At 42.9% G+C, this 13,161-nt stretch overlaps 1 protein-coding gene across 1 annotated transcript; it reads right to left on the bottom strand.

Moving 5' to 3' along the window:
* Positions 1 to 3,861: 3,861 nt before the first annotated feature.
* On the bottom strand, positions 3,862 to 9,194 carry LOC133131229 (UDP-glucuronosyltransferase 2A2-like). The gene is made up of 2 exons (XM_061246484.1): positions 8,810 to 9,194; positions 3,862 to 6,547 (listed from the first exon to the last, which is right to left on the bottom strand). Exon 2 carries the CDS (start codon positions 6,503 to 6,505, stop codon positions 4,925 to 4,927), a length of 1,581 nt encoding a protein of 526 aa, XP_061102468.1. The 5' UTR covers positions 6,506 to 6,547; positions 8,810 to 9,194; the 3' UTR covers positions 3,862 to 4,924.
* Positions 9,195 to 13,161: the final 3,967 nt, after the last annotated feature.

The raw sequence follows: 13,161 nt of genomic DNA, 5'->3' as shown, positions 1-13,161 counted from the left end.
CTGACTATACTAGTACTTTTATTCCGCATTTTCCTGAAATGTAACCAGTCTGTCGGATTACCAGTAGATCTGGCAGTAGTCCAAGCGGAGTCTCTGAGTTGAAGGGTTTCAATGACTTCCTCAGAGATCCAGGGACTAGAGTGATTTTTTACTCTGAGATTTTTATAAGGAGCATGCTTATTAGTAATGGAGTTAAAAATATGGGAGAAGTGGTCAGAAGCTAACTCGGAATCAGGGATTAAGCATAATCTATCTAAATCAGAGTGGGATAAATCGTGTAAGAAGCCTTGTTCTATAAAATCTTTAAAATTACGCTTTGTGATGAGGTGACCGGCGGCACGGATGGTGCAGTGGGTAGCACTGCCGCCTCACAGCAAGGAGGTCCTGGGTTCGAATCCCCGTCGGCCGGGGCCTCTCTGTGTGGAGTTTGCATGTTCTCCCCGTGTCTGCGTGGGTTTCCTCCGGGTAATCTGGTTTCCTCCCACAGTCCAAAGACATGCATGTTAGGCTGATTGGAGAGTCTAAATTGTCCGTAGGTATGAGTGTGTGTGAGTGTGTGAGTGAATGGTGTGTGTGCCCTGTGATAGACTGGCGACCTGTCCAAGGTGTATTCCTGCCTTTCGCCCAATGTATGCTGGGATAGGCTCCAGCCCCCCTGCGACCCTGATCAGGATAAGCGGGTTCAGATAATGGATGGATGGATGGATGAGGTGACCATTGGATTTATTAGCTTTGACTAATCTAACACAAGCTATAGGGCAGTGGTCGCTAATGCCTGGTGCAAACACCCCGCACTGAGGATATTTAAATGGCCTATTAGTTAATATAATATCAATTATGGTGGATCTAGATGGAAATTTGGTCTTGTGGGGTGTAAAATAAGTTGAGATAGATCTAATTCTAAGCAGAGCTGTTTAAGACTAGTAGAGCTATCAGAGAGCCAGTCCAGGTTTAAATCGCCCAGCACCACCAATTCGGAAGAGGCATACAAAGATAACACCTTCCCCAACTCCTCTAATGCTGATGTTGGCGCAGAGGGTGGGCGATAAACACCAGCAACCACAATATGGACGTCACCACCCAGGAAAACATCTAAAACTAAACACTCAAAACATTTCGGGACAGTGGAGGACACAAGGACCCGTACGGCTAGGTGTTCCCTGACAAATATAGCCACTCCACCTCCTTTAGCTCTCCTATCAGATCTAAACAAATTAAAACCAGCAATAGAAACATCCGAGTTGGAAATTTTCCCAGACTCGGTAATAACAAGTATGTTGGGGGCGGCATCGACAATCATACAGTTAATGAAATCCATCTTGGGCAGCAAACTCCTCGAATTTAGGTGCAGAAGCTTCAAACCGTTTATGGCCCGCAAGTCCTGCAATGACCCCAAATCATTAGATCCCAAAGTAGCAGAAGGAGCAGAGCCGGGCAAAGCAATACCAGTAGAAACAACCACCAGGTTTCCCTGCACAGCTCTGCTTGGACTGGAAGCACGACGAGGAAGACGTACTGGGAGGGGGCTGATAGTGGGGATGACACACAAAGCCGCGGTATCCTTACCAGACCATTCAGGAAGCCAGCTGTTGCTCCGCAACTCAGTTGCTGGACTCGAGGCAATCGTTGTTGACACTAGTCCGCTGCCGCTCCGAAGCCCAACTGCGCAGTAGGGAAGCGCAGGCCGCCTTGCTACGGATCCGGGCTGAAGACGAGCCACCACCGCAGCAGGAGCGAATTCCTTCCGGAATGAACCAACGCCAGAATAGGCCGACAGTCCGGCGATCACCTCAACAGCCCCGCCGCAACATACCGGAAGAGACTGCAAATCAGCCAGCAGACCTCCACCGAAGCAGGCCAGAGGAGCCAGCAACCCAGTCACCAGGCCAATCACCCCCAGTGCGGGACCGCCACGGCCCGCTGAAGAAAGCAGCGCAGGTGGAGGAAAATCCAAGCTAGCTGCTAGGCTAGCTGGGCTAGCTGGGCCAGGGTTTAGCTCAACATCACCGGCCAAGAGGAGTATCAGCGTCAGCCAAATGAATCCAACAGAAGAGCTCGACGTAGGGACCCCATCCTTACTAGATGATGACGGGGCTCTGGCACGGCCAATATCCAGGACCCTGGAGAACAGGAGATGTTGGCTACCTGCAGTCGGGAAGTAGATTCCCTCCCCATCGTCAGGCAAGAAGTGACAGCGTGACGAGCAAGCGATCAGGCAAAAGATTAAAACAATGACAATCACGCATCTTTGTGGAAAAGTTAAAATAGGAGGCAATCCACAATTGAAACGTTTAAAAGTAGGACGGTTAAAACGTTTAAAACGTTTAAAAGTTTGTCTCGCTTGAGCAGTGGACGCTGCGGTCGCCATCTTGACATCACGTGACATGACCCTTGACCCTTAACCTGACCCTTGACCCTTAACAACTTTGTAACGCAACTTTTTTTTGTCTTTGTAACGTGGTTTATTCATTAGCTGATCTAGACTCTCCGCATAGCGGTCATTATTATTTAACCCTGCTAATATTCTTCCAGCAACACCAGAAGGACAAGCATGCAAACCCCTTCGGCCCTCGCTAAATTCCGTCATTGGGTTAGCGTGGGGTTTTACACAGCAGACGCAACTCTGGATCTTAATTTGAGTCTTAACTGTAGTTACTTAGTTCGCACAGCACATAATTGGCAATGGGCATTTTTGGTTTCCATATTCACAGGGTTCGGCGTCGGTACATGTGTGTGTGTGTGGTCTCTAAATTAAAGAAATTAAGAATGTTGCACACTTGAATAATGACACTTCGTGATATCCAGGTGCTCATATTTTATTGTATTCTGCAACAACACATGAAAATATTGTTAGCTGAACTGTAGTCACGATAAGTAGCTATGACACGCTTCTGCTTTCTGCTTTCATTCACACTGACATGACTTGCTCTGGCCAAGGTACAGCGCGTGTGAATGATATTGTTTACCCTTTAAGATCAAGCTTGTTTATTGACCATTGTTATTGACTTCTGTTTTGTTGACCATTGCCTGCCTGTACCACAAACTTTTCCTGCTCCTTTTGTGCTTCTGCCACACAGAGATTTCACGTGTATGAACTTTGCTTGTTTTTTGACTGGACATTCCCCGAATAAAGCCCTGACGGGACTTTATTACATCCCTTTTGTCTGAGTCGTGCATTTTTCTTCCAACCCCCCACGCACCTGTCTCACTTTCTTTGATTCTCTCACAGTTCCTCCCTCTCCCGTCACTACGGCAAAGTTTGCACACGTCTCGTTGGTGTTGCAGTCTTCTGCACATGGAGTATAGGTTGTGGTGGTGAGGAACCCCATGGATCTCTCCACAGATGTCCAGCTGCAGGTGATCCCTGGGCCGAGAGGGCCAGCCAAGATGTTACAGGGGTGGGGGAGCCTGGTGGCCAGTTTTGCCATTCATGAGGCAGGTAGAGTAGTCCTGGACCAGGGCTTCAATGTCTCTGTCTATTCCTGGCCATCACACAATGCTGTTTTAGCTTCACAATGCCCTGGTGGCCCTCATGTGCCATGGTCAAAACATGCACATGCAGAGCACTAGGGACCACTGTGCAAGGTCCGCAAGCCACACAGGTGTCGTTCTAGCAGGAGACCTCCTGTTTGACTATCCGGTGTGACTACTGCCACCTAGCGGCTAGGAGTGGTATGCGAAGTTGCAGGCAAACTGTGTCCAAAATACTGTTTGAACAACCAAAGAAATATTCAACGAACATTAAAAAAAGGAGCAGAGCTGAGAGAGGACAAGGTCATGTTTGGAGGCTTCTGTGAGCTCCTGCAGTGAGACAGTGGCTTGAAGGGGTGTGTGTAGCAATAACACAGGGCTCATACCATATTCAATTCAATCAGTTCAATTTTATTTTGTGCTTTTTTTAGAGGCAGTGTCACACAGTTTCACCAATTTTAGCATATAATAAAATAGCAATAGCAAATAGCAATAATAAAAATATAGCCCAGAAACACGCATCACTATTTATGTAACATTCAATATTTTTTCTCTTCACGCTGAACCCATTTTTGGCTTAATGTCGAAGACTTTCACAATTATTGTCCCAATACCGAATGCAGTATACCATACTACAAATGCAGAAACAAACAGATCTCATTTCAATTAACAGACATGAAAAACTAAATTAGAGTGTACTCTCATTCATTTCCATTCAGTGTAAATGTGTCCAGTTCTGTTTTGTCTGATGGCGAATGGCTAGAACAGTCCTACTTGTTGACTAGATGCACTTAACAGATCAGTTCAGCCACAGCAAGGGGCAAGGCAATGATGCAGTTGATGCAAGTGCATGTCACATCAGTGATGTCACTGATGACCATAGACAGTGAGACTGAAGTCCATAGCACAGAGCAGGAAGCACAGCAAGAAAAAAGTTTGGGATGCAATTTTCTTTGAAAGATGGACAAATATAAAAATAACAGCAAACAGAACACTCACATGAAACAACTCAATTATGTATCTATGAATATTTGATGCTGTAATAGGTCAAATTGCATGGGGTCACACACAGCCACACATCTGTCAGTCCATACAATTCATGTTCTGAATTAATCAAAACAGTGTGTACTATTATAAACAATTAACAGTTAAAAAGAACAGAACAACAACATATAAGAATAGGGAGTTTTGTTGAATTTATATGCAGTTTTTTTAAAAGGTATTGGAATACATCTGCCATCTAGTTTTGTGTCTCATGTCAACTATTCCTAAATTTAACATTGGTTAGTAATGTTTAGATCCATTGAGTTTAGCATCTTTCACATGATTATTAAATTCAGCTGTACTTCTCCGGAAAAAGGAAGAGAATGAAATCCATGTCCACGATAATTAGGATTACACAGTTCTTGCATGCAGCTTACAGTGGCAGTTAAGACTGGCTTAGAAGATTTTGTTATTCATGTTTTAGCTTTCTCTTACAACACACCCTGCAGCACAGATACCTGACAAGAAAAATTAGAATCAGTAAGATGAACAACATAGCAGCTAGCAAGGTTCCTATGACATCCACTGAGTGGTAGACATACCAGGGCATCCTGTAGGACTCTGTGCGCAGGTGACCAGCACCTTTGTGTCGCATGACAAACTCAATCCAGAAGAGGGCAAGGTCCAGTGGCTTCATTGGCTGGTCGTGGTGCAGCCTGGAAAGCCTCTGCATGTTCATCCTGTAGGAGGGCTCATGGAGCACTTCCTGTAAGGCCTGGAGGAAGATGTTCCTGTCTAACGTCACGATATCCACTATCTTTGCTGCCCCTTTTACTCTCATTCTATTGAGGTTGTCGGGCTGGTCAAAAATAAGTGGGAGGCCAACTATAGGAACGCCATGATAAATGGCCTCGAGAACTCCATTGGTTCCCCCGTGAGCAACAAACGCTCTGATTTTAGGATGACCCAGGAGGTCATTTTGTGGCATCCAGGTGACCAGTCGAGTGTTGTTGCCCAGAGTAGCTGGCCTGTCCCCTGTGTGTCTCCAAATCACCTTTTGAGGCAACTGGGCGAAAGCAGCGGCTATTTCATCAGCCAAATCATGAGGAAGCTTACCAAATAATGTTCCCAAGGACATAATAATGAAACCATGCTCTCCTGAGCTCTGAACAAACTCCTCCAGGTCCACTGGGAGGGGCTTAGCAGGCTTACATTGGAATCCCCCCATATAGACAACATTAGGCATGGTGGGGCGCGGGAACTCAAAGACAAAATCTACCCTCATGAGCCAAATATCTGCTGCCTGAAAGAGCTCAAAATAGTCTACCTCTGAGCCAAAGTAACGATGACACAACGCAGTGTAATGGGAACTAACCATGCCTTTGTAGAGAAGTGGTCTTAACATATGAAAAATCATGTTGCGGACTCGATTGGGGAAATTCATTGTATCTGTTAATTCTGCTACTGGGAAAGGAACATAGGAAGGTGGCGAGGGAGCGATTGCCAAATGAGCTTCTCCATGTACTGTCCATCGAGCATTAAAAACAAGGGGTAGACTAAGGTAATGGGCTAGCACAGCGCCACCACCTGAACCGGGATCAGCCAGAACCAAGTCATACTTGGCATTGCGCAGGGACTGCATCAGCAGCTGATCTTCAAACATCCGTACCACCATTTCAGAAACGTTTTTATGCATTTGGTAAAACCCATCCTTTAATTCCATAGTTAAGCTGTAGCGAGACCAAGCAGATGCACCTTGTCTTTGTATCTGTAGTAACCTAGACACAAGCGAGCTGAGAAACTCCTTGGGCTGTCCCCCAGTGCCATTGATTGTGATTGAGGTGTAGTGAGGGGACGTCTCCTTGATGTACCAGCTGTCTGATGCTCGCACCACAGAAACGTTGTGGCCTCTCGAATGTATCTCTTCAATCAAGACTCTCATGTTTACCCAGTGGCTGCCATCCATTGGGAACACAAGGACCTTGCCTCCATGGACTCCAGGCAATGTGAGAACCACCAGTGTGATCAGGAACAGGATGGAGGAATGCATCTCGTCACAGAATGCTCGATACACTCAAGCTTGTGAAGAAACCTGAAATGTATATATGGTAGAATACAGTTGTTGGAATAGAAGCAAAAAATTAATTAATTCATTATCCTAAACCACTTATCCTGAACTGGGTCGCAGGGGGGCTGGAGCCTATCCCAGCATACATTGGGAAAAAGGCAGGAATACACCCTGGACAGGTTGCCAGTCCATTGCAGGGCACAAACACCATTCACTCACACTCATACCCACAGGCAATTTAGACTCTCCAGAGAGAGAGAGGCCCCGGCCGACGGGGATTCAAACCCAGGACCTCCTTGCTGTGAGGCGGCAGTGCTACCCACTGCACCATGCGTGCCACCAGCAAAAAATGGAATCTGTTAATAATAACCATAATATTTGATTTGGAATTATATGGCTTATTTTTTTTGTATGACTGTGCTTCATGTTTACTACATGTTGTGCTTGGAAATCTTGGTTATCTCTTCCATAAAAATCAGACCAAAGATCCTTCAAGATAATTAATTTTTTGTCAATATACAAAGAGAATGTTTGGCAACAATTGGAGAGTGATGGATATTAATGAATTTAGGATGAAACAAGTCTACAGGTCCCAACATGAGACCTGTCATGTCAGTATGTTCAGGTATGTGCAATACTGTACACTCACCAAGCACATATTCATGAGATTATCTTATCAGCCAATTGTGTGGCAGTGCAATGCATACAATCATGTAGATACGGGTCAGCAACTTCAGCTAATCTTCAAATCAACCATCAGAATGGGGGAAAATGTGGGGCCATGGTGGCGCAACATTCTAACATGCAGCAGACTTGCGGTTGCAGTTCTCTGTAGTTGCACACCGGGGACCAGGATTCGAGTCCCGGTCCTGCCAAAAGGCAAGTTTGGCCGGCTCATATGGAGCGGCATTAATTGGCTCGCCCCTCCAGAGGGAGGGTCTTGGCAGGGTTAGCTGATCGCCGTACAATAAGTGCCTCGGACACCTTGGAACCACGGACAAGATTAGAGAGATGAGACGTCTTGAAGAAGGCGTGTCACTCTTCCTCGGCCCGCCAGGGGGCGGGGTGTGGACGGTGTATCTAACACTGACTCGAATTGAATTAGAGGAGGGTACAATTGGCTACTAAATTGGGAGAAAAATCAGAAATAAATTTATAGAATGGGGAAAAATGTGATCTAAGTGACTTTGACCGTGGAATGATTGTCGGGGGCAGACAGGGTCGTTTGAGTATCTCAGAAACTGCTGATCTCCTGGGATTTTCATGCACACTAGTCTCTAGCGTCAGCAAAGAATGGTGCAAAAAACAGAAGTGAGCAGCAGTTCTGCAAACAGACACTCAGAGACATCAGAGGAGAATGGCCAGACTGACAGGAAGGTGACAGTGACACAAATAACCACACATCACAACAGTGGTAGGCAGAAGTTCATCTGTGAACACACAACACATCATAACTTTAAGTGGATAGGCTACAGCAGTAGAAGTAAAAAAAAGAAGTCTAATAAATACCTAAGAAAGTGCTCAGTGAGTGCATGTGCAACAGTTGTTTCATGGCGTCTTGTAATATGTCCTCTACTGTAATGCAAACCATGTGCAAACCATCCTTACAGAGTAGACTGTAATATGGCATGAAATTAAACACAACTGAAATAATATTTCATTATTCAGATGAAAATAGAGCCTGGTTCTAGAAATATATTTGTGTGGATTTCTGCTGATTTCAAACTTTCGACATAATCATCTGTGCTGTAATAGGTCAAATTGCATGGGGTCACACACAGCCACACATCTGTCAGTCCATACAATTCATGTTCTGAATTAATCAAAACAGTGTGTACTATTATAAACAATCAACAGTTAAACAGAACAGAACAACGACATATAAGAATAGGGAGTCTTGTTTAATTTATATGCAGTTTTTTAAAAGGTATCGGAATACATCTGCCATCTAGTTTTGTGTCTCATGTCAACTATTCCTAAATTGAACATTGGTTTGTAAAAATAATTATTTAAATTTGTCTGAGGCTATATTTGAAGCACAAGAGGAAACCACACTTACTTTTGCGATATATGGCACAGATAGGACTGTATATTATTATTATTTTGTTTGTTTTTCCATATAAACGATGCATAATCTACTCACAAAATAAAACAACACAACGCGGATTATACCCTACAGGAACACTGCAGGTGCCATATGATCATGTTTCTAAACTCACATAAACTAAGATGAACAGCTACGAAAGTCGCCTATGCTAATGTTTAATGGCATATAACGATACTTACTGGACTTGTTCGCTCAGTTCCAGATATGCATGCTTCACAGCGTTAAGCGAATTGTATGGTTGGCAGGATTAGGATTAGTTAAAATGGTCTCTTCTTGTATTAGCACGCAACATTTCACAAGAGAGAACAGATAATTACACACGAATTCCTTGTTCGCTCTCCGACTAGGAACTAGGAAGTAGGAGTACTGTAAATTAACTGGAATGAAATCGCGTAATACATGCTGAAAGATATGTTTTGAAATAGCTGGTAGCTATTTGACCACCAGAGGTGCGTTCAAGATATGACCAGTTCCATACTCAACACAGTTTGGCCAGCTCACGCTGTTTTGACACAGCTGGTAACTGGTATTTCAAGATGGTCATAGCGCAATTTTACACCAAGGTGGACGGCTAGCCACAGCTCCAGTGAAATAAAGCTCTCTCTTATTTCTTGTGTTCAGTTCAGTTTATTATCGAATCAAAATTGACCTGCGAAGAATGACTCAGTATCATGATATTAACCCTCTATAGCGCCTAGATATACGGGTACTTGCACAGTTCACTGCAGAATATTTATCACAGACATCAGAAGCAAAAATCATGAATTCAAATGTGTGTGTGTGTGTGTGTGTGTGTGTGTGCGTGCGTGTGTACACGCCTGTGTGTGTGGTACCTATTTAAAAATCCAAAATCTGTAATCTGTAAAAGCCTTACATATATATTCAAATATTTCATGAAACATGTCAGACGTTACTGGAGTCCAAAAGCAAAACAAGCTGTACTGAAACAAAAAGAACCAGTAGTAAGTATTAACACATAAAAACAAACAAAGAAATTAAGCATTTGTAAAAAAAGGGTCAATAGGTTAATGAATAATTTTACAAAAAAGGTAAAATTGCTATCATTCATTACCAACATTGGCAATATTGGGCACCATACACCCCACAAGGCCTGGATGATGATGTTGCTGTTTAAAGTAAAGCTGCTGTCTATGGTGCCTAAATTTATAATTGTGGTAATTGTGGTAATCTGCGGAGGTTGTCATATTGGTTGTAAAAGTGGAAGCCTCCTTACAGGAAGGCAGTAAATTGCTTCTTGAACTCCATTGGTTCCTCCACAAGAAACAAAGGCACCAATCTTAGGATGTCATCAAGTAACCACTGGCCATCCAGGAACTACAGGATGGATCTAGCATTCCAGTACAATACTGATGAAAGGCAACTGCAAAAAAAAGTTTTTTAAATAAATAAATCAGATAATAATTCATAAAATGTGTTTTGTGTGTACTCAAATTATATTTTGTGTAAAGATCTGAAATCATGCAGTGTGACAAATATGCAATGGGGACATCCCATCAGCAACATCCCATTTTGTGCAAACATTTCTTAAACAAGCTATTTTACCCAAAGTATGTAAAGCATCAAAAAATAAATCATGTTACTAAGATATTGAAAATAATGGGTATCTGTTTCCTGTCCTGTCTGTGGCAATGTGCTTCAATCAGTTTTATATGAGATATATATTAGCTAATGCTTAATGTAACTATCAATGTGACTATAATGTGACTATAAATGCTTAGATCGCAGGTTAGATTAACCTACAAAAGTTTTCTCCGCTTGTAGCACATCTTCATTGGAGCAAAGGAATATGCAAACCTTTCTCACAGGTGTTCAGTTGTATCGTAGAACACCTGTTGACCTGTTTTATCTGAAGACTGACAAACACACCAGCGCTACTCAACTCCACATTGAGTGGAGTGTCTGTCGGCATTTTCTTCAACCGTGCGCTACACCGCCTGAATTAGCTGTGGAGGGCTGGAATCATTGCGGTCTCAGGCTGCCTATGGACCACCCCAATGATCAGGGTCCAAAATGGCAGCTGGTGGTTCTGTCTTGGCTTCCATCCACTGAATAATAATATCACCCTCTCTCTTGCCCTCTATATATTGAGTCTCTGGATCAGAGTTCCCAGTCTCATGGTTGTTTTACCTTGATTTGCATTGCTTCCATTGCAAGGTGACCTTTGCATAGTTTATGAATATTTATGTATGTTACTTGTTGTATTGACAGCAAATGCTAATCAAGTAAATGTTTCATTCAGACTGATACATTAAAAAAAAGAAGGTATCATAAATTCACTGAACTTAATTTTCCTTTCATAAAGCTATGCCTCATATGTTTCACCCAACTTACAACTAGAAGCTTCCAGTCATCCTCCTAGTTTATGCTAATCTTTCACAGACTACCTTTCTCATGAACGTGCTTATTTAAAAGTGCTTATCAAAGACTGTTGTTATGACCACGCCTGCCTTACAGGAAGCGAGTGGGCATAACTGCACCAGGAGGAATGGAGAGGAAATGAGACTGTGCAAAATGGCCCTGATTCAGGAAGTACCTTCATTCAAAACATAAAAACCGCAAACCATGCACACTGTATGCATGGAAACAATTCATGTTCAGCAATAACAGTTTAATTGTACTGCAAGAGGAAGAAAAAAACACTGTTTTGAGTAACACTGTTTATTAGTTCACACGTTCACAGGGGGAATATGTACTTTTTTATGTTGTATGATGTTTCATTTGTAAATAAGTAAAATGCTTAATTATACAGTAGGCACCAGAAGTACTGGCACCTGACTGGCAATGCACAAAAATTACTTTGAAAAAATAAACGGAACCATTTCTCTGTTAATTTTGAGGTATGCGTTTGGGTCATTTGCGTTTCATTTGACTTTTCCTGGTTGCGACAGCCTGTCATTTCCCTAGCAACGGAACCCCAAGGCGGTAGGGAATAGATTCATTGAAACCCTGCCCTCTGAAGAAGTAATAAAATATGGTTCCACTGAAGTAAATTCAGTGTAGCACATTGAGAAAGAACCACCTAATATGAACCTCCCCAAATTGAGAAACAAAGATCGAGCTAGTGGAAAAAAAATTTAGTTCGTTTTTGGAAAGACATGGCGCTCATGCATGGCCTAGGGGCTGACTCCTTATGTATATGAGAGGTTTTAATGTGAGTGAGACACAGGCACACACCCTTAAGTGACATGAACAGGCATGTTGGTACTGGGAGAAGAATGAAACCCTTAAAAAGAACCAGAAGACTACTTAAATTTAATTCACTTATATATAATGCAAAATTTGGAAGAAGCTATTTACAAAGTTTGAGGGAAGGATCTGGGTGGAGGTAAAAAGCTTTAATAATCGTGTGTAAAATGTGTGTAGGGCGGCCTGTAGCGTAGTGGTTAAGGTAAATGACTGGGACACACAAGGTTGGTGGTTCTAATCCCAGTGTAGTCACAATAAAATCCGCACAGCTGTTGGGCCCTTGAGCAAGGCCCTTAACCCTGCATTGCTCCGGGGAGGATTGTCTCCTGCTTAGCCTAATAAACTGTATGTCGCTCTGGATAAGAGTGTCTGCCAAATGCCAATAATGTAATGTAAATGTAATGTGTAGATTTCATGAAAGGCAATATGAAACTATGCATTGTGTACACAGAACCCCAGTGGCACTTAACAAAATGTTACACAACCTGCATAACTTGATTTCAACCTGGCTGTGTTTTGTCCGGTGGTGTGTTTTTTACAGGAGGTGTATGCATGAATTGGCATGTGTTATGTGGTTATGTGGGCACAGAGGCAATGGGCTGGGTTAATGAGTCAATAAAGATAATAATGAAATAAATGTGTGTGAATGTGAAAGGTTGTGAATGTGTTACTCAACACCTGCAGACGGGCTTCAGCAGGAAACAAACCACCGCGTCCTGAAGGCAGTTTTGCGATATGAGGGAAACGTTGTGGGCAAGAAACAGTTATCGTCATCTCTCAGCTTAGTACACACCATGTGCCTATCTTTGCATGTTCTCATTTTGTTCTTGCACATATCCACCATCATTAGTGAGTTAAAATTCATATTTAATTTACCTTTAATTAAATACCAATTTTGTTGTTATATCATTAGACCTTTATCACACCCAGATAGTCATATGTTCATTTTAATATTTGTTCTGTTATGTTTTACAAATTATACAAATTATTCATTGTTTTTCTGCAATTCTGAAATTGTTCTCTTTAGTTGTGAGTGATGCCACCACCATAACTCAGGACAAGGCTTTTGTGCGGAGGGAAGAAGAGCATGTTTACCTAAAGTGTGAACAAGACGGCACAGACCAACAGATGTACTGGTACAGGCAGGGTCGAAACCAAAACGGCCTGGAGCTTATGTTCTTCTCGCCGATGGATGGTCTGGAGACAGAGAAGCTCCTGGTTGAGGAGAAATTCACAGCCACCAGAGAGAACAGACAGCGTTTCCACCTCAACATAACAAACCTGCAACCTCACGATTCAGCTGCATATTTCTGCGCCTCCAGTA

The sequence above is a fragment of the Conger conger genome, chromosome 6 (assembly GCF_963514075.1).
Source record: "Conger conger chromosome 6, fConCon1.1, whole genome shotgun sequence".
NCBI lineage: Eukaryota > Metazoa > Chordata > Actinopteri > Anguilliformes > Congridae > Conger > Conger conger.
This window is presented reverse-complemented; position numbering and strand designations above follow the sequence as displayed.